This window comes from Elephas maximus, chromosome 8 (genome assembly GCF_024166365.1).
Source record: "Elephas maximus indicus isolate mEleMax1 chromosome 8, mEleMax1 primary haplotype, whole genome shotgun sequence".
NCBI lineage: Eukaryota > Metazoa > Chordata > Mammalia > Proboscidea > Elephantidae > Elephas > Elephas maximus.
Genome location: NC_064826.1, coordinates 73,300,254 through 73,321,741, shown reverse-complemented (window position 1 = coordinate 73,321,741; position 21,488 = coordinate 73,300,254). Strand labels below are relative to the sequence as shown.

General features: G+C 38.0%; 1 protein-coding gene across 1 annotated transcript in view; it reads right to left on the bottom strand.

Annotated features, from left to right (window-relative positions):
• Window positions 1-21,488, bottom strand: part of SCIN (scinderin) — a 75,100-nt gene that overhangs the window by 18,891 nt on the left and 34,721 nt on the right. The window contains exons 5-9 of the mRNA XM_049893944.1: window positions 8,962-9,054; window positions 6,683-6,815; window positions 6,189-6,277; window positions 5,154-5,369; window positions 1,611-1,732 (exon numbers count right to left, since the gene is read on the bottom strand). Of these exons, the coding sequence (XP_049749901.1) occupies window positions 1,611-1,732; window positions 5,154-5,369; window positions 6,189-6,277; window positions 6,683-6,815; window positions 8,962-9,054 (653 nt within the window). The remainder of the gene's footprint in view (window positions 1-1,610; window positions 1,733-5,153; window positions 5,370-6,188; window positions 6,278-6,682; window positions 6,816-8,961; window positions 9,055-21,488) is intronic.

Genomic DNA, 21,488 nt, shown 5'->3' with positions numbered 1-21,488 from the left:
CAGTGGTTAAGAGTCTGGTTGCTAACCAAAAGGTCAGCAGTTCAAATCTGCCAGCTGCTCCTTGGAAACCCTACAGGGCAGTTCTACTCTGTCCTATAGGGTTGCTATGAGTTGGACTCGAAGGCAATGGGTTTTACAGGTACATTAGAATCTCAGGAGTCCCATCCCTGATTCTGATTTATTTGGTATGGGATAGAGCACAGGTGTTTGTATCTGTGAAAAACTGGCCAGGCTTTTCCAATGTGCAGCTAGTGTTTAGAACTATTGCCTAAGGCAGTGCTTGTCAATTATTAAAGTATATATGACTCATCTTGGAAACTCTATGCGGTCAGTTCTACTCTGTCCTATAGGGTCGCTATGAGTTGGAACCGACTCGACGGCAGTGGGTTGGGTTATGACTCATCTGGGGATCTTACTAAAATGAAAGTCAGGGGTAAGGCCTGAGAGTCTACGTTTCTAACAAGCTCCCAGGTGATGACAAGCTGCTGGTTTCCAGACCACCCTTTGGTTAGCAAGAGCCATCCCATCTACTGAACTTGGTTATGTTGATGGCACTGCACAGCATAAGTGGTCAGACTGTGGGGACAGACATGTCTCTGTCATCTAGTGTGATGCTCACCAAAGGCAAATGTCACCATATCAGCGGAGATCTGAGTACACGTTCATTCAATATGCTAACTAATGGTTGCTGTCACCACGTAAGCAAGGGTAGGATCCTGCCCCTGGCCTTGCACCTTCCACCCACACCTCTCAGCTGTAAGATCTTTTCTGAGAATTCTTTTCTTTTTTCCACTCTTCTCTGCAATATTCTGTTTTACCTGATTACACTTGATAAAATCAAGTGAAAAGTTAAAGATAAAAAGTTAGGTAATTCCACATTATATGATTTATTTCAGAATTCTTCTCCTTTTGAAATAACCCAGCATGGTATATATACTTAAATTACTTGGTTGGCCATTTGATCCTTCCTCCATGAACAGGGTCTTGTCACTGATTCAGACTAAGTAAACCAAACGTTCGATTAAGTCAAATCACTGAGCAAATTCATATAACACGTGGATAAACTGCAGTATTTTCTCCATCACTGATCTGAATTTCATGGGGACAAAGAATAAGAATATATCGATTTGAGGTTTCTGGGGTATGAAATGGCATCAGAAATTATATCCCCTACAAAGTTAGCCTTGCTTCAACTTTGCAAATTCAATTCAGGATGGTCCTTGGTTAGTTTTTACAATAAGAAGACATGGTCCAACATGGACCAGGTGGACTTTTAGCTTGCACAGAAAATGAGATATTCAACCTCGAGTCCACTAACAGTGTGCTACAGTTGTGGATATCAAAACCTTTTTCCTAGAATGGAGAGGATGATTTTTATATCATTGCCTCATGGCCAGAGACAACAGGTACAAGACATCCTCAAAGTCATGTCCAAAGAAAATATAATGAACCATATCTCTATGATGCTATGCAACTCCCACCGGGGTTAAATGCAACTCTCACTGGGGTTACTATAGGATTATTCGCCCTCATACTGCATGGAACTTAATACTGTGGAGTAAAAGCTGGTCCCTATAAAACTTGAGATCTTCTCAAAGAGGTAAACTTACCATGTGTAGATAATCTGCCCTCTGGGATAAGAGTACAGTATAATGTAGCAGTCACCACCATAAAATTCACCATATGAGTTTTCGTCAATTGGGATCCTACCATTATTTTCTACACGCCAAATCTGGAAGGAATGGAATATATGTACCAAAATTAAATTTTTCTTGATCCTATAATACTTCTTATGAGCTTTAAATAATTTTCAGTTCAGATCTATTAAAACAAACAAAAAACCTGTTGTCCAGTCAATTTTGACTCATAGCGACCCTACAAGACAGAGTAGAACTGCCCTCAGGGTTTCCAAGGCTGTAAATGCTTACAGAAACAGACTGTCACATTTTTTTCCCACAGAGTGGCTAGTGGGTTTGAACTGCAGACCCTGCAGTTAGCAGCCAAGCACTTAGCCAGGGCTCCACCAAGGCTCTTAGGTCTATAATAACTAACATTTTTTTTTTCTTCCAGTTTTGGGCTATTTTGAATAGTGCTGCTATGAACATTCCTACACAAGTATTTTGGTGGACAAGGCTGCTTTCTATCACTGTTATCTCTTTAGTTTTTTTTTTTTTTATATATATATATTTATTATGTTACAAGTGAAAGTTTACACATCAAATTAGGTTCCCATTCAACAATCCATACACAGATTGTCCTGTGACATTGGCTCCAATCCGCACACGGTGTCAACACTTTCACCATTTCCACCCCACCTGCCCTGCTGCCATCCATCCAGTTTTCCCACCCCTCCTCGCCTTCTCGTCTTTGCTTTTGGGTAAATATTGACCGCTTGGTCTCAGGTAGCTGATTCTTTAAAGCAGCACATTCCTCACAGGTGTTATTGTTTATTTTATAGGCCACAGGCCAATCTATCTTAGCCGAAAGGTACCTATGGGAGTGGCTTCAGTTCCAGGTTAAAATGGTATCTTAGGGGCAGTAGTCTTGGAGGTTCCTCTAGTCTCTGTCAGTCCACTAAATCTGGTCTTTTTTATGAATTTGAGTTTTGTTCTACGTTTTTTCCCGTTCTAACCAGGACCTTCTATTGTGTCCCCGGTCAAAAGGTCTGTAGTGGTAGCTGGGCACCATCTAGTTCTGGTCTCAGGCTAGAAGAGACTGTGGTTCATGTGGGCCATTAGTCCTGCAGACTCATTTCTTCCTTGAGTCTTTGGTTTCCTTCATTCTCCCTTGCTCCAGACAGGAAATAACCAACTTTTATTTTTCTAACTAGTTTAAAAATTAAGCAAAGGGAAAGAATTTTATCAATCTGAAAATTTATTTACCAACTTCAGAAGTGCTTACATTCCTTTTGTATCCTCCACAGTATTTAGCTCAATTCTGAGCCCATTGCTTAATAAACACGTATTGATTGGTTGGTTAGTAAAAATAACATGACACTCCAGTGAAATAATGGACTACAATATTGAACTCAGAGACCTTTCAACTTTATAATAAAAGTTTTTCATCGGGCATGAGATAATTTGTTTTTGTTTTGTTTTTCTTTTTCCTTATGCTTTAAGACATGAGAGTATAATTTTTCCCAAGCAAAAGTTGGTAGATTTTGACCAAATTATGACTTCTTTTTTGAAAAGGTATCATCCCAGCATGAGACTGAAAAGGTATGACAAGGGATAAAAGCAGGCAGAACCAGTTTTTAATTTGACCTTCTTACCCTCATCACAGATTAAAGAAACTCCAATTTGGAGAGATGACAGTTGTGTAAATGGAACAGGAGAGTAACATATAAATGAGGGGCTGCCAGGCACTGCTATACACATAAGCACCCCCTTCTTGCCTGGGTCCCAGGAGGGGTAGAAGAGATCCATTGCCTTGAAATGTGGAGATTAACTAGTGGAGACAGCAGTGTAGTGCTTTCAGAGAGAAGCCTCCTCATGCCATCCAGTAAGCTGAGAAGAAATAGCACCACTGCCTCACTAAACCAACCTACCAAGCCCCCGAACGTCAGCAGCCCTGGGGTGGCACAGGAAGACATCTTGGTGATACTATGGCCTGAGGTTGAGACTGCAGCCTGGCACATAGCCAGTGCTAGGAAGCCAAGTCCACCCCACTAGCCCCCTAGCTGTGCCGCCTGTGCTGAGCTCCAGGAGAAGATGCCCCACAGCTACCCCAGAGACAGACCCAGACCCAGAAATCAATACCCTTCCACTAGCCATGAGGGGCATCTGTGACATTCTCCATTAGCATCCCTCACCCTCAAAACCCCTTCCCTGCTGAGATTCACACTTCACATCTTTGAAAAAAGGAAAAAGTATTTCCCAAATTTCTTGAGTATATTCTTTGGTCCAGTCATTGTGCCAGCCCCTGGGAATACTGAAATAAAAAATATGCAGTTCTTAACCTCGAGGAACTGATGAGAGGTCTAATAGGGGAAGCCTGTAAGGAAAGGAACAATTCTTACTGTTCTTATTTATGGCATTTATATGACATGTTCTGTGAAAAATACCATTTATGGGTTGAGCACAGACTAAGCCACACAGAGATACACTATTTCAGTGCAGTAGGCAGGCATCTGGGAAGAAGTATGACTTGTGGCTTAAATGAGTTACCAAGGAGGAAAGAGGATGTTAGCCAGATGGCAGAGAGGAGGGGCACTCAAGGCAGTGGAAGGGCGAGGCAGGGAGGAAGGTAAGGGTCAAATCATGGATGGCTTTGTGGGTACAGCCGAAGATTAAGGTTTTCAGGAAAACTGTCAAAAGCCATGAAGAAAATTTTGAATGGAAAGTAACATCACTCAGTTCTCAATAAGTTAGATGACTCAAGCATAGCCTGGGTGTGAAGAAACTTGAGTCAGGGAGAATGATTAGGGGATTTTTATCATTTGTTTTCTAAAATGGGATAATTAACAAACTCAATTCAAACCCAAAACCAAACCAAACTCATTGCTGTCAAGTCGATTCTGACTCACAGCAATCCTATAGGCAGAGTAGAGCTGTCCTGTAGGGTTTCTGAGAAGCTGTTGGTGAATTTGAACTGCCAACGTTTTGGTTAGCAGCTGAGCTCTTAACCACTGCACCACCAGGGCTCCAAACTCAATTCAAATGCTCTAAAAAAAAAAAAAAAAAAACCCAAAAAACTCTGTTTTTGGCATGTAACACATGCGCAATATGTTTTTGTGAAGAAACAGCCTATAAAATGTGGTGGATGGACAAGCTGATAGTAGTTGGTACATTCACAGAATAACACACCCTCACTGGACCATCCCAGACATGAGCTTTCCGAGAGCAGGAACAATTCTGCACTAGAAACAAGATGATCAGGTTCCAGTGCCGAGTCTCTAGGACTATAATTAGGTGATCTTGAAAAATATCACCTAACTTCTTGGAATTTCAAACTACCCATTTGTAAACTGAAGGTCAGACAACATCTCTTCCATATTTAAATCATATGATTTAATATGCACTCTTGGACCATCTTTATTATTAAGTAAAATTTACATTTTATTAAGTTTGTAGTTTCCTGAAGTTACAGTTCCATGTTTACTAGCATAAATGGGCTTGATAAAAACAAACAAACAAACAAAGCCGAGTAAATACCTCCACTTTTCCAGAACCATCATCCACCATATTGTGCTGGGCTGCCATCTGCGGAGAACTGTGTAATTTTGAGGCATCAAATGGAATTTGTTTTACTTGAGCAACTTTCTCTGTGACATATACTTTCCCAAAGCCAACACTCTGATCTTTATCTCGCCAGTCCTTAAAGAACTGTTTGAAGATTGGTGTTTCACCTCCTTCTGGAAGAACCTGAATCTGAAATTTTAAAAAATCATAATAATAAACAGGAAATTAAGAGACTGAGGAAAAACAATGTAGTGGTGGGAATGAAAAGATTGTCCTTGGTTTCTGTGATTACAGATGGTAACTTAGAAGCAGGCATCCTTAAAAAAAAATGAATGAAAAAACAAAAAATTATCAAATATGAAGCTAAAATAATCCAGCCTCGCTTTCTCTCACAACTTAACGTATTACCACTGAAATCACATGTTTGAGATGAGAATAAATTTTTTTCACATGTTGTCATTGCAAGGCAAATAAGCTTGACTTTTTTTTTTTTCTCATTAAGTTTCACAAGAGGTCTGTGATCTGGAGGAAACTATCTCATTGTGTTATTTGCATCAGGACATAAAAATGATGAGAGTGGATAAGGCTGAGAGACTCAGAAAGGGAAGGAGTAAAGAGCCAGTGTCTAGTTTGATCTTGATGGAGCCAAACATTATCTGGGTTTTAGCCAATGTCTGCACAACTTGCTGTAAGGAATCTCACTGGTGAGGGCTTTTAGTTCATTCAACTGTGGCTGATTATCTTGAATTAAAAGGTTGTGGAGAAGTGGATAGGCTCTTGTTCTCATCCTTCAGCCTTATTGAGGGTCTGACCTCTCACTTCTGCAAAATTCTATCCCACACGTAGATTAAGTTCTAGGAATATATGATACCTGATTGCTCACATTCAAGTGAAGAATGACTTCACATGCATACATTACTTTAAACCAAATTCTTTCAGGAATTTTATGGAGATGCCACGGGCTCCCATGTGTATATTTTTTTCTAGCCAGTTCTTTTCCACACGTACTTGGGTATTGGTGGGATAATTCATTTGCTCTAGGAATTCTTCAGCTGTCTTCATGGCAGCCTTTCTCTCCTGGGGATTAGCATTTTTACCTAAAATACAAGGTAAATTGAAGAGAGACATATATGACTATGAAGTATGTATATACTGAAATATACAAGTATTTGATAGACAATTATACAATTTAAATATATCACTAAGATGGTGGCAAAATATTTCCTAGTGCATTGAATAAACTTAACAATACAATAATGAATACCATTTAAAAAAAAATTCTTTTCGTCTTGCCCAAAAGCCTTCTTTAACCTCCGATCCCTGGCAAATGATATTTGTAGGAATAAAATAGGATTTTGCTGGCTGCATATATGTGAGCTATTTATAGAGCATGTCTCAGAAAGTGAGGCTTTTTTTTTAATCAGAAAAAATGCTTTCTTTATCCTTCTGAGAACATGTCTATAAATCTGCAATGCAATATCAACATCAATAGCATCTTTTACCTTTCCATATAAAAATTTGTTTTGCAGCACCATGGTCCAAAATAAAGCATTCTTCAGAGAGCAGCATCGCCATGGAGAAGGGGTTTTCTTCTGCCACCATGGTCACTTTCATGGATCCACTGGCATCTGAAACCTAACATAAAAACCATAAGCCCCAGTTTTCTTTTTGAGATGATCAAAATGTTAGGCATTGAGATTACGGTGATGATTGTACAACTCTGTAAATATACTAAAAACCATGGAATTGTGCATTTTAAAAAGGTGAACTTTCTGGCATGCTAATTATATCTCAATAAGGCTGTTTCAAAGAAGAAAAATAAGCAAACAAAATACCCATGAGCCCAATTATACTCCAAAAGCTCTTTTTAAGTACTTTGTGATAAAAGAACTACTAATAACCAAGCCATTTTGACAGTGTGCCAAAAACTTGTGGGACATCAGAAAATAATAGTAATAACAATAATGTCCAGTGTTTACTGAGATCTTTGTATGTACTAGACACTAGGCTATCATTTTTACGTGATTTTATCATTTAGTGTTTGTAGCAATCCTTCAAAGTATATACTCACTAGATACACATAAAAAACCGAAGCTTAAACATCCTTTCATTCAACATTTACTGAGTGTCTACTGTATACCAGGCAGGCATTGTGCTAAAGAAGGCATTGATACGTTATAGTGCGCGCTCATAGAGTTTCTTCAATGCATTTTTTTTCCGATTTCCCAATTTTATTTCTGACAGAGAAAATTTACTTTGATCACTTTGTGCAAATGATCAAATTTTCTCTGTCAGAAATAAAATTGTTATTTACCTCTTAAGGTTTGAAAATGACTACAATATCTTTTTTTTTTCCATTTTAGCTGGCTTTAAAAATTTGAAGGTGATATTAATGTGCATTAATGATAAAGGCTCCTCCCTTGACCAATAGTGAAGTGCTGTAGCACCCTAGTGAGGTCTGGATTCTCTAGTTTTCAGAAAACACCCCAGGTGATTGTGCTTCCCAGCCATGTTTGACAACCGGAAAATATTTTCAAATGGACCTTATACTTTATGTATGCAATACACGGTCCTTCCACCAGGGGGAGCCAGTTTTAGGATTAACATTTCCACACCAAAATATTTCTTTAGCGCATAATGCTGTCCAGGAAGGAAAAGAGTTTTGTCTGATAATGCCAGATAAAAGATATTTGTTAAGCTGTTGAAAAGCTGGAGAAAGAGTAAAATAAGAAATAAGCAGCTACAATAAGCAGCTACAAAGTATTTAGATAACAATTTCTGTAAAGCTTATACTAAAATTCAACGTTTAGCAGAAATGGTAACTGCATTTTCTTTTGCCATCTGAGAAGAACCCACTTCCTTTTATAAAAAGGAACTTATGCTACCCAAGTTAGTAATTTGATCTTCATTTAAATCACAGAGTTTCTGAGCTAAATGGTCCCTGAAACCAAAAAACCTAACCAGTTGCAGTTAATTCATACTCATAGCAACCCTGGAAGACAGAGCAGAGCTGTCCCATACGGTTTCCAAGGCTGTAATCTTTACGAAAGCAGACTTCCACAACTTTCTCGTCTGGAGAGGCTGGTGGGTTCCAACTGCCAACCTTTCAGTTAGCAGCCGAGTGCTTAACCACTGTGCTACCAGGGCTCCTACCAAAAAACCAAACCAAACCCCATGTCCTCAAGTCGATTCCGACTCATCGCGACCCTATGTACGGAGTAGGACCGCCACAGGTCCCTTAAAAAGAGCGGCAAATCTAGCTCTTTTCTGTGGCTGATGGGAAAACTGGATTTCTGCAGGGAGATTATGACTTGCTGCGAATCCTGTGCTTGTGCTTACAAAGTTACAGGGGGAGGGAACTCTTGGCAGAATTCCATTTTAGCAATCTCCTTAACTGCTATATCTTGTGGCTTTTGTTATCCTCACCAGCAATAAAATCATAAAATTACAGAGCTGCAAGGAACCTAAGTAAGCATCTAATTTAATCTTTCTCTCTCTCTTTCTTTTTTTTAAATAAAGAAACTAAGTCTTAGGATGGTTATGTTTCAGTCTTGTAGATTGAGTTTTGCCTCATTAACACAACTGCTGCCTATCCCTCCTCATTAACATCATAAAAAAAAACATTAACATCATAGAGGTAGGATTTACAACTCATAGGAAAATCACATCAGATGACAAAATGGTGGACAATCATACAATACTGGGAATTATGGCCCAGCCAAATTGATAAACATGTTTTGGGGGGACACAATTCAAACCATGACAGTGACAGTGAACTCACCATGTAGAGTTTAGCCGTTTTCCTGTTAGTTACATCTGCTACGGTGTCCTCATCATCATCTCCATCTGGGAGCTCTGGCTTTTCCCCTAAAACCTGGAAAAAAGTGAACAACAAATGAAAGAAAAAGACCTCCCAGTAAAGGATGTATGGAGTTTAGAAAGTAATAATAAAGCATCTTATACTTGTAAAGGCATATGTTATAAAATACTTGCAATTAAAGTTACCAGGCTCAAATATTTTTTCACCAATTCATAAAACAAAGGGCTTTTTCCATGGGTCAAATCAATCGATGGCATTAATTAAACAAACACTGATTTTCTGGTGATGTGACTTTCCAAGAGAGAAAAACCTCAAATTGAAAATTCAAAAATCTCCAAATTTTTGAAAATTACCACCCACTGCCGTCAAGTCGATCCTGATTCATAGCGACCCTATAGGACAGAGCAGGACTTAATTAAAATATGAGTTCTGAGTTCAGTTCTGTGAGAAAATTCTCTCTTGCTTCTAAAAATAATCTATAGGTTTTATTAATTTATTTTCACAAAGACTTGGATAAAAATTACTATTTGAGGGTAAAATACTATTATCAACATATTACAGGCTACCATATTTTTTACGCAAATAATGCACACCTTCTACATTTGTTTGGCAACTGTGCTCACCCCCCATGAGGTATTTTTGTAAGCATGCTATGCTAATTTTTTTTTTTTTTTTTACAACAACACATAAAATAAATTGGCAGTGGCGCTTATGAAAATACCTTGCAGGGGGAGGGCTCAGTTGGCAAACAAATATAGAAGGCATGAGTTATTTGCATAAAAATATGGTATATAAAGTGTAAATTCTTGATGACTGTAATCACGATTTGTTTCCTGTGGTCTTCTTGACACTTAGAACAGTGCCTAGGATACAGTAGATGCTCAGTAAGTATCTGCCAAAGGAATGCATAAATGTATTTGTTTATCTTTTGCGTTCTGATGCCATTCAAAAGTTCAACCAAAGCGTGTGGCAGAAAGCTCATTTGAATCTGCCTTGAATTTCTATGCATGTCTGTGAAACATTTTAAAATCTATTACAAGTTATATAACTTTTGTTGTCTAAAAGGAGTTTGGAGTGTTTATTCATTTAGAATCATAAAATAACATCTCCTAAATAATATATATTTACTGTCAATTTTCTTGCTGTAAAATCAACTAACCCAAGTACTATAGAATGTTAAAGACAGGAATAAAATATGAACTTGTTCTAAACAATGTGATTTTATAACAACACAGATAAAAATTCAAGTTTAGAAATCCAATGAAACTATTCACTTAGAGTCAATAAATAATATGCAATGAAATTCCTTGTATAACGTGCTTTATAGACAGTATTTCTTACAATATATTGCATTAAAATACATACTGAATAATATCAGATAGCATAAATGGCACAAACTTGAGTTTAGAAATTCATCAAAGAACTTATCTCCTCTGAGAATAGTCCCACCTTTTTGTTCACACGGTGATCAATAAAACTTTTCAATTATTTTAGATGCTAAATGATTGTAATAGAGTGTTTTGTTTTTGTTTTTTGAGGGTGGAGGGTATTGTTTGGGTTTTGGTAAAAGTAGGATGAAGCCAAAAATTAAAACACCTACAACCAAAACCATGTAACACCCACCAGAGGTCCCCCTCACATGCCCTTTTGTAACTCTTCTCAAACACAACAACAGAGTTTAAATTGAACAGTTTGGGTTAAGGGCATAACTAATACTGGGAAGTCTTCCAGCTGGCCAAGTGAGTCTGGGACTTTGGGCACACCCTAACTTTTAATTATCAAACAACTCCCATATTAGCCAAGGATCTTAATTAACCTCTCAAAGGACTGTAGCATAGTTGGGACTTGAACCCAAGGGATTTACCAGAAATACACTGAACTCCAGGGGATGGGAGGATGCTGTATATTGTCAGGTATCTCTAAGGATCATTTTACAATTAAAAAACTAAGCATTTACCAGTTACCAGTTCCCTGGGGTACACAAACGAGTTTCCAACTACCTTGCCCAATCCTTAAGGACTTTATATCCTGCCTGGGAATATAATTAAATATGTTCACTTTATCAACTATCTTGTACATCTTTGAAATAAACTGTAAATATAGTTTTTCTTTTTCTCTACAGGTAGGATCATGCCAATATTTAAAATAATTTTAGGTTGCTTAAGTGTTTAGCATTAGTGATTAGCTCATGTAATTCTTTGTATGCAAAATAACATGCATTTTGACAACTAAAGAGGTAGAAAAACAGAGAAGCCTTAAATATCATCTACTGTTCCAGCCGAGACCTGTCATTCCAGCTTGAAGCCCCCTTCCTGCAATTATTTCCTCTGAGTTTCCTCTTAGGAGAATCCCCTTCATCTAATGTGCTCCAAACTGAATTTACCTTTCCACAAAGCTGACTGTTCTCAGTTCTCCACTCGTGTCAGTGTATTGCTTTTCTCCTAGTCACCTGGACTTAAAATCATCTGGACAGTTTTGAACACACCCCCTCCTCCACTTCGGATCTCCTATCCACTTAGCCATTAAATTCTATCTTTTTTAAATGATAATATTACAATCATTGATTCTTGTCTATTCCTGCTCTGCTGAAGGCCACCATCATATTACCCTAGGCATGGATTACAGCTATTCCTATCGATTCTCTCCATTTTCCCATCACAGAAGCTATCCTGTATGCTGCTTACCAAACAAGATCCCAAACCCATTACCATCAAGTTGATTCTAACCCACAGTGATCCTATAGGACAGAGTAGAACTGCTCCATAGGGTTTCCAAGGCTGTAATCTTTAGGGAAGCATAGTGCGACATATTTCTTCTGCAGAATGACTGGTGGGTTCGAGCTGCCAAGCGCTTAACCACTGCGCCACTAAGGCTCTTTCTACACTGTTTAGATGCTCCCTTATTTCACATTATTCCTATCCTTTAAGTACATGGTGCTAGATCATATTCTAGTGGTTCCTAAACTTCTATGTGCTAAAGGAACACATTGGGATAATGATAAAAAGATATTCCCTGGCTCGGCTGCTAGCTGTTGTCAATAGGTTCAGGCTGAGGCCAGGAATCTGCATCCCAGGTGAATCAGCTCTCACCATACAGAGCCAAAATTTCTCTATCTGGATTCCAGGACTCTTTCGAAGACTGACACATACACATCACATCCCCTGGGTCTTACCTAATGCTGTGCGTAACTTCTACCTAGGTTGACTGGGTGTGGCAGAAGCAAAACTGAGCAATTATTCCTTGGTTGTTTCAGCTAATTATAATTAGTACAGTAAAAACCAACTCTGACTCGTACTGACTCCATGTGTGTCAGAGTAGAACTGTGCTCCATAGGGTTTTCAAGGACTAATTTTTCTAAAGTAAATTGCCAGGACTTTCTTCCAAGGCACCTCTGGATGGACTCGAAACTTCAATCTCTTGGGTAGCAGCAGAGTGTGTTAACCATTTTCACCATCCAGGGACTCAATACAGTAATACCAAACAAAACCAAAAACATTGTCATGGAATTGGTTCCGACTCATAGCGAACCTATAGGACAAAGCGGAACTGCCCCATAGGGTTTGCAAGGCTGCAGTCTTTACAGAAGCATGCTACCACAGCTTTCTCCCATGGAGAGGCTGGTGGCTTCAAACTGTCGACCCTTTGGTTAGCAGCTGAGCACTTAACCATCTGGGCCACCAGAGCTCCTTCAGATAATGTTCCTAGTTTGTATCAGGTCTTAAACACTTAGGGTCTTATGTGCTTGCAGTGACAACTCTGAGAGATAGGCAGGACCAGTATTTTTATTATTATCATTATCATTATTATTTCAGCTTGATTAGGTAAATGAGGACGAGAGAAGGGTTTTGCCTTAGGCCCAGGTCTCATGAATACGAAAGCAACGATGTAAAACCCAAAGCCTTCTAATGCCTGTTTCAGGGCTCTTTAGTTAGAAAATAAGACATCTCATTCTTCTTGTCTGAATCATTTTAGTGTGAATGTCTCTGTTCCTGAGTATTTTCACTAAAAACAAATTTCTCAGGTTCCAAGAGCTGATATTTTCATTACTCATGTGTCTCGATTATTTTCTTTGCCTAACTGAAAAAAAAAAAACCAGTAGCTTGCATGCATATTGAGCTTGTAAATAAGTCATAAAAGTGAACTCTTATTGTATGGTGTATTTACATGCTGCAAGACATTTTATGTTTTCAACAGGATAAATATTTAATAAGAGGGAAGGTACACAAATATATGAAACCACAGGCAATTCTGGGAAGAGCAGAGACCTCAGTTAGCCAGTTCCACCTAATCTGTACATGAAATTCCAACATTTACTCTTCTGCTCTCTCTCAGTGATGTGCTTCCCTGCCTGTAAAGACCCTTTACCCCTTTATTGATATACCAGATAAAGAGTAACTTAATATATCAAATAGAGGGTAAAGATATTTTAAAGGGGAGAAAGCATGTCATATACACATATGGATGAAAGGACTAAGTGACTTGAGTGTCTACAAGAGAGGTTTGGCTACTTACTTATCTAGCACGGTGCTGCAAAAATGGAAATATCTATGTTGTCCAACAAGATAACCACATATGGCTATTAAGTACCTGAATGTGGCTAGCGCAACTAATGGAGCTTCATGACCTTGTCTCCACATTTAAAATGGTACAATAATACCATTCACAGTTATTAGGATGGTTAATTGAAATAACATATTCGAAGTGGCTATCACTGTGCTCAGCACATAATGCAGGGAACTCAACAAAAGTTAGATGCTGCATTCTTTCTTCACCCTTAAATATGCACAGTCAAATATTGCCCTGGTTGAAGAGCCATTCAGTTTTTTTGATGTGGCTTTGCATATCACTGCCCTGATTCTTCGCATGATGACTTCATGATTTAACTTCTTGCCACCCACATTCCCCATGGGCTCTCATTTTGTTATTATATGTTCAGGTCTTGATCTGATTATTTCATCATGAAGTTTATATGTCTTAATAGCACACCCTTGTCAAAGTCTTACATTTAGGATTCAAAACTACAAATTGAAGACAGGTATGTATATCCCTCTTCAAACAAAACCTAGAATAGTCCTCCCCTCAGCAATCAGCATTATTGGAATAGTCAATAATGCTGAGAAGGAAGAATAAAACCTAGCAATTACTTCCCTTCTTTGAATTCTTTCTACAATTATGGTGTGTAGGAGCCTGGTGGTGCAACAGTTAAGCAGTAGGCTGCTAACCGAAAGGTTGGCAGTTCAAAGTCACCCAGTGTCTCCAAGAGAGAAAGACCTAGCAACCTGCTTCTGTGAAAATTACAACCAAGAAAACCTATGCGGCAGCTCTACTCTGTGACATGGGGTCATTATTAGTCAGAATTGACATAATGCCTTTTGTCCTTGGTTATAAATTCTCTGATCCTGCCATGCATTTCAATGCTGTCTCCCCATGTAGTCTCGTATGTGATCTTATTTTGATGAGGCAGAATATGTCCATTATACAAGGTTTATTTATGGATTGTCTGTGATAAATCAGCATCCCGGTAAGGGACCGGAGCTACCGTGGCTAGCCCATTAAATGTGGTTTCTGCACCTCCGCAAGCTGACTTTTAGTGCAGGGATGCTAAGTACGTTTCACCTGGCTTTACCAAATCCAGTAGGCAGTGGCTGCTGGAGCAGTCTGTGGAGAAAGATTCTGAGGCTGCTTCCAAATTTAATGAGAATGTTTAAAATAATCTACCACTTAAGACATTCATGGCAAGTAGAAGGGGTAGGACACATTTCATTTATTTTTAACTCCAAATATATGAAAATAAAAAAATATAATAGCCTCTAAAAATTCACAAGTTCAGAGATGTTTAGAGCATATCAGTCCACAGAGTGCTTTGTGGACATCCTGGTCCACTCTCCTCCTCTCAAGGCTAAAAAAAAAAAAAAAGAAAGAAAATCTCAAGGCTAGTTCTCCATTATAATGCATCTGGCCCCTTTCCCTCAGTAAGTAATTTCCTAGTAGAACTGCCCTATAGGGTTTCCAAGGCTGTAATCTTTCCAGAAGCAGGCTGCCACATCTTTCTCCCATGGAGCTGCTGGGTGTGTTCAAACTGCCAGCCTTTCACTTATCAGCCCAGTGCTTACCCGCTGCGCACCATCAGGGCAGTTCATTTACGTATAACCTTTAGATTAAACCAAATTTTGCTTTAATGGTAGGTGACTTTTGAAAACTTTATCTACATAATTTAGATAATATTCAAACACCAAAATTTTATTAAGCAAATGTGAAATGGCTTTCATTAATATTAATGAAATGAGCATTAAAATTTAATTTCTCAGTTAAGCATGTATAGGACTTCGTTTACAGTATTTTTCTGTTTTTTTCTTGAACACACATACTAAAATATTTCTTTTTAAGAGTATAATACTTTACTGTCTTCATCATTAATAGGATACTATGCAATAACCAGAACTGACGGTTTCCTATTCATTTTCAATGAGTACTATATATAGGGTCGCTATGAGTCGGAATTGACTTGACGGCACTGGGTTTGGTTTTTTTTTTTTTTTTTTTGGTTTACTATATTATACTTACATGGACAAACTATATTTATAAAAAATCATTTTCAAATACTTTTTATAAAAATATATTAAAAATATATATTATGTATATGTTTTTCACAATGTAACTGTAAAACTGCAATGCACTGATACCCTTCCAATCATGATCATTGCTGCTGCTGTTGTTGTTGTTAGGTGCTGTCAAGTCGATTCCAACTCATAACAACCCTATGTACAACAGAATGAAACACTGCCTGGCTCTGTGCCATCCTCACAATCATTGCTGTGTTTGAGCCCATTGTTGCCTCCACTATGTCAGTCCATCTCGCTGAGGGTCTTCCTCTTTTTCACTAACTCCCTGCTTTACCAAGCATCATGTCCTTCTCCAGGGATTGGTCCCTCCTGATAACATGTCCAAAGTATGTGAGACAAAGTCTCGCCATTCTCACTTCTGAGGAGCATTCTGGCTGTATTTCTTCTGAGACAGGTTTGTTCATTCTTCTGGAAGTCCATGCTATATTCACCATCCTTAGCCAACACCATAATGCAAATGCATCAATTCTCCTTCAGCCTTCCTTATTCATTATCTAACTTTCACATGTACATGCCATGATTGAAAATACCATGGCTGGGGTCAGGCACACCCTAATCTTCAAAGTGACATCTTTGCTTTTTAACACTTTAAAGAAGTCTTTTGCAGCAGATTTGCCCAATGCAATATGCCGTTTGATTTCTTGACTGCTTCTTCAATGGGCATTGATTGTGGATCCAAGTAAAATGAAATCCTTGACAACTTCAATCTTTTCTCCATTTATCATGATGTTGCTTATTGGTCCAGCTGTGAGGATTTTTGTTTTCTTTACGCTGACGTGTAATACATACTGAAGACTGTAGTCTTTGATCTTCATTAGCAAGTGGTTCAAGTCCTCTTTGCTTTTAGCAGGCAAGGCTGTGTCTTCTGCATATCACAGGTTGTTAATAAGTCTTCCTCCAAACCTGATGCCACATCCTTCCTCATATAGTCCACCTTCTCGGACTATTTGCTCAGCATATAGATTGAATAAATGTGGTGAAAGGATATAACCCTGAGGCAGACCTTTTCTGACTTTGAACCATGCAGCATCCCTTTGTTCTGTAGTCATTCTAATAGCAACAACACCTGTTTTTCATTTAGACAGCTCCGCCACAGTGGGATTCTTGGCTCTGAGGAAAAACAACACTTAAAAGCACAATCCAAAGAGCCTTCATTTTAAGGAATTCTCTCCAATATGGCAGCACATTTTCTTGTGATATTATTAAGCAAATATTATTTACAAAATAAACACCAAGGAATTATGAATTTCTGGGTCTTTAAGACTCGACCTTTCAGTAGTTGGATATGGCTAATTCTTACCACAAGATGTAAGAGGAAACTGGTACAAAATTAGTATTACTCTTAACTATTTAAAAACTATTAAATTTACAAATGAATGCCAAGGAATTCTGAATCACTGATTCTTAGAGATCTGGCCTTTTAATATCTGAGTATGGCTAATTCTTAGCACAAGGGATAAGAAGAAATTAACTGAAAATTACTGGAACAAATATAGTCTTATTATTAATTTTTTAATTATTATTATAGTCTATCACTACTACTCCATCTAACAAGGGAAGCAATATAAATAGAAGAGAGAATAGAAACCTGCCATTCTATTTAATATTTATATTAGTTTCTAGATTCATATGTTGATTTTGTGGGGCAAAGGCCAGTGCCTCTTCCCTGTAATGCTCATTAAGTCCATTGTCTTAAAGCTGCATTATTCTTTTTACAGATCTTATCTCCAGTTCTTCACTCTAGCTGCAAACTAAAGGGAAAATTGCCTTATTCAAAAACCATTGCCAATACAACAGGAGGACATAACCATAATAAATATTTATTCACCCATCATCAAGGCTCCAAAATACATAAAACAAATTCTGACAGCATTGAAAAGAAAAACGGACAGCTCCACAATAATAGTAGGAGATTTCAACACACCACTTTTGGTGAAGGACAGAACATCCAGAAAGAAGCTCAGTAAAGACACGGAAGATCTAAATGCCACAATCAACCAACTTGACCTCTTAGACATATACAGAACACTCCACCCAACATCAGCTAAGTATACTTTCTTTTCCAATGCACATAGAACATTCTCCAGAATAGACCACATATCAGGCCACAAAGCAAGCCTTAACAGAATCCAAAACATCAAAATATTACAAAGCATCTTTTCTGACCATAAGGCCATAAAAGTAGAAATCAATAACAGAAAAAGTAAGGGGAAAAAAAAGTCAAATACACAGAAACTGAACAACACCTTGCTCAAAAACTACTGGGTTATAGAGGAAATCAAGGATGGAATAAAAAAATTCATAGGCTCAAATGAGAATGAAAACACATCCTAGCAGAACCTTTGGAACACAGCAAAAGCAGTGATCAGAGGTCAGTTTATAGCAATAAATGCACACATCCAGAAAGAAGAAAGGGCCAGAGTTTAAACATTAACCCTACAATCAAAGAAATAGAAAGAAAACAGCAAAAGAAGCCCTCAGGCACCAGAAGAAATCAAATAATAAAATTTAGAGCAGAAATCCATGAAACAGAGAATATAAAAACAATTGAAAAAGTTAACATAACCAAAAGTTGGTTCTTTGAAAAAATTAACCAACATTGATAAACAAAAAAATTGACAAAAGAAAAGCAGGAGGGGAAGCAAAAAATTCGAATAAGAAATGAAACGGGCAATAGAGAACCAACAGAAATTAAAAGGATCATAACAGAACACTATGAAAAATTGTACTGCATCCAACAAATTTGAAAATCTAGAGGAAATGGACAAATTTCTAGAAACACACTACCTACCTAAACTGAGAAAAACTACATAAACCTGTAATAAAAAAAAGAGATTGAAGAGGTAATTAAAAAATCCCAACACACACACAAAAAAAGCCCCGGCCCTGACAGCTTCACTGGAGAATTCTACCAAACTTTCAGAGAAGAGTTAACACCACTACTACTAAATGTATTTCAGAGCATAGAAAAGGATGGAATACTCCCAAACCCATTCTATGAAGCCAGGATAGCCCTGACACCAAAACCAAGTAAAGACACCACAAGAAAAGAAAATTACGGACCCATATCCCTCATGGACATAGAGGCAAAAATCTCCAACAAAATTCTAGCCAATAGAATTCAAAACACATAAAAAAAAGTAATAATTCACCATGACCAAATGGGATTCATATCAGGTAGGCAGAGATGGTTCAATGTTAGAAAGACAATCAATGTGATCCCTCACATAAATAAAAGACAAGACCAAAATTATCTTATCAATAGATGCAGATAAGGCATTTGACAAAGTCCAACACTCATTCATGATAAAAGCTCTCAGCAAAATGGGAATAGAAAGGAAATTACTCACCATAATAAAGGCCATTTATACAAAGCCAAGTGGCACAGTGGTTAAGTGCTATAGCTGCCAAGCAAAATGCCTACAGTTTGAATGTACCAGGTGCTCCTTGGAAACTTTATGGGGCAGTTCTACTCTGTCCTATAGGGTCACTACAAGTTGAAATCGACTTGACGGCAACAGGTTTGGTTTGGTTTTTGGTTATACAAAGCCAACAGCCACATCATCCTAAATGGAGAGAATATGAAAGCATTCCCCTTGAGAACAGGAACAAGACATGGACGCCTTTTATTACCACTCTTATTCAACATTGTGCTGGAGGTCCCAGCCAGAGCAGTTAGGCTAGAAAAAGAAATAAAGGGCATCCAATTTGGAAAGGAAGAAGTAAATGTACCCCTATTTGTAGATGATATGATCTTACACATAGAAAACTCCAAAGAATCCATAAGAAAACTACTGAAACTAATAGAAGATTTCAGCAAACTATCAAGATACAAGATAAACATACAAAAATCAGTTGGACTCCTCTACATCAACAAAGAGAAAGTCAAAGAGGAAATCACCAATCAATACCATTTACAATAGCCCCCAAGAAAAAAAATACTTAGGAATAAATCTAACCAGAAACATAAAGGGCCTATACAAAGAAGACTACAAGACACTACTGCAAGGAATCAAAAGAGACCTACGTAAGTGGAAAAACATACCTTACCTTGCTCATGAATAGGATCAACGTCACGAAAATGTCAGTTCTACTCAAAGCAATCTACAGATACGATGCAATCCCAATCTAACTTCCAACAATATTTTTTAAGGAGATGGAGAAACAAATCACCGACTTCATATGGAAAGGGAAGAGGACCCATAAAAGTAAAGCCTTACCGAAGAAGAATAAAGTGGGAGGCCTCACACTACCTGATTTTAGAAACTATTATACCACTGTGGTCAGTAGTCAAAACAGCCTGGTACTCGTACAACAGATACGTGGAGCAATGGAACATAATCGAGAATCTAGACATAAATTCATCCACCTATGAGCAGCTGATCCTTTTCAAAGGCCCAAAGTCCATTAAATGGAGAAAAGACAGTCTCTTAAACAAGTGATGCTGGCATAACTGGATATCCATCTGCAAAAAAATGAAACAAGACCCATACCTCACACCATGCACAAAAACTAACTCACAATGGATCAAAGGCCTAAATATAAAATCTAAAATGATAAAGATCATGGAAGAAAAAATCGGGAAAATGCTAGGAGCCCTAATACATGGCATAAACAGTACATGAAACTTTATTAACAATGCACAAACACCAGAAAAGAAACCAGATAACTGGGAGTTCCTAAAAATCAAACACTTGTAAAAGAGTAAAAAGACAACCTATAGGCTGGGAAAAAAAAAAAATTGGCTATGACACATCCGATCAGGGTCTAATCTCTAAAATCTACAAGATGCTGCAAAACCTCAACAACAAAAAGACAAATAACCCAATTAAAAAATGGGCAAAGGATATGAACAGGCACTTCACCACAGAAGGCATGCAGACGGCTAACAGATACATGAGGAAATGCTCATGATCATTAGCCATTAGAGAAATACAAATCAAAACTGCAATGAGATACCATCTCACTCCAACCAGGCTAGCACTAATCCAAAAAACACAAAATGATAAATGTTGGAGAGGTTGTGGAGAGATTGAAACACTTATATACCGCTGGTGTGAATGTAAAATGGTACAACCACTTTGGAAATTGATCTGGCGTGTCCTTAAAAAACTGGAAATAGAAGTACCACATGATCCAGCAATCCTACTCCTTGGAATATATCCTAGAGAAATAAGAGCCATCACAGGATATGCACACCCATGTTCATTGCAGCACTGTTCACAATAGCAAAAAGATGGAAACAACCTAGATGCTCATTAACGGATGAATGGATAAACAAATTATGTGTATACATGCAATGGAATACTATGCAATGATAAAGAATGATAATGAATCCATGAAACATCTCACAACATGGATGAATCTGGAAGGCACTATGCTGAGCGAAATTAGTCAGTCACAAAAGGGCAAATATTGTACGATACCACTATTATAATTCAAGAAAGGGTTTAAACACAGACGGAAACATTCTTTGATGGTTACAAGTTTGGGAAAGGAGGGAGAGGGGAATTCACTAACTAGAGAGTAGACAGGAATTATCTCAGGTGAAGGGAAGGAAAACACACAATACAGGGGAAGTAAGCACAGCTGGACTAAATCAGAAGCTAAGAAGTTTCCTGAATACAACTAAACACACTGAGGGACAGAGTAGCAGGGGCTAGGATCTGCGGACCATGGTTTGGGGGGGGGGACATTTAGGTTAATTGGCATAACAAAGTGTATTAAGAAAATGTTCTGCATCCCACTTTGGTGATTGGCGCCTGGGGTCTTATAAGCTAGAAAGTGGCCATCTAAGATGTATTAATTGGTCCCAACCCACCTGGAGCATAGGAGAATGAAGAACACCAAAGGCGCAAGGAAAAT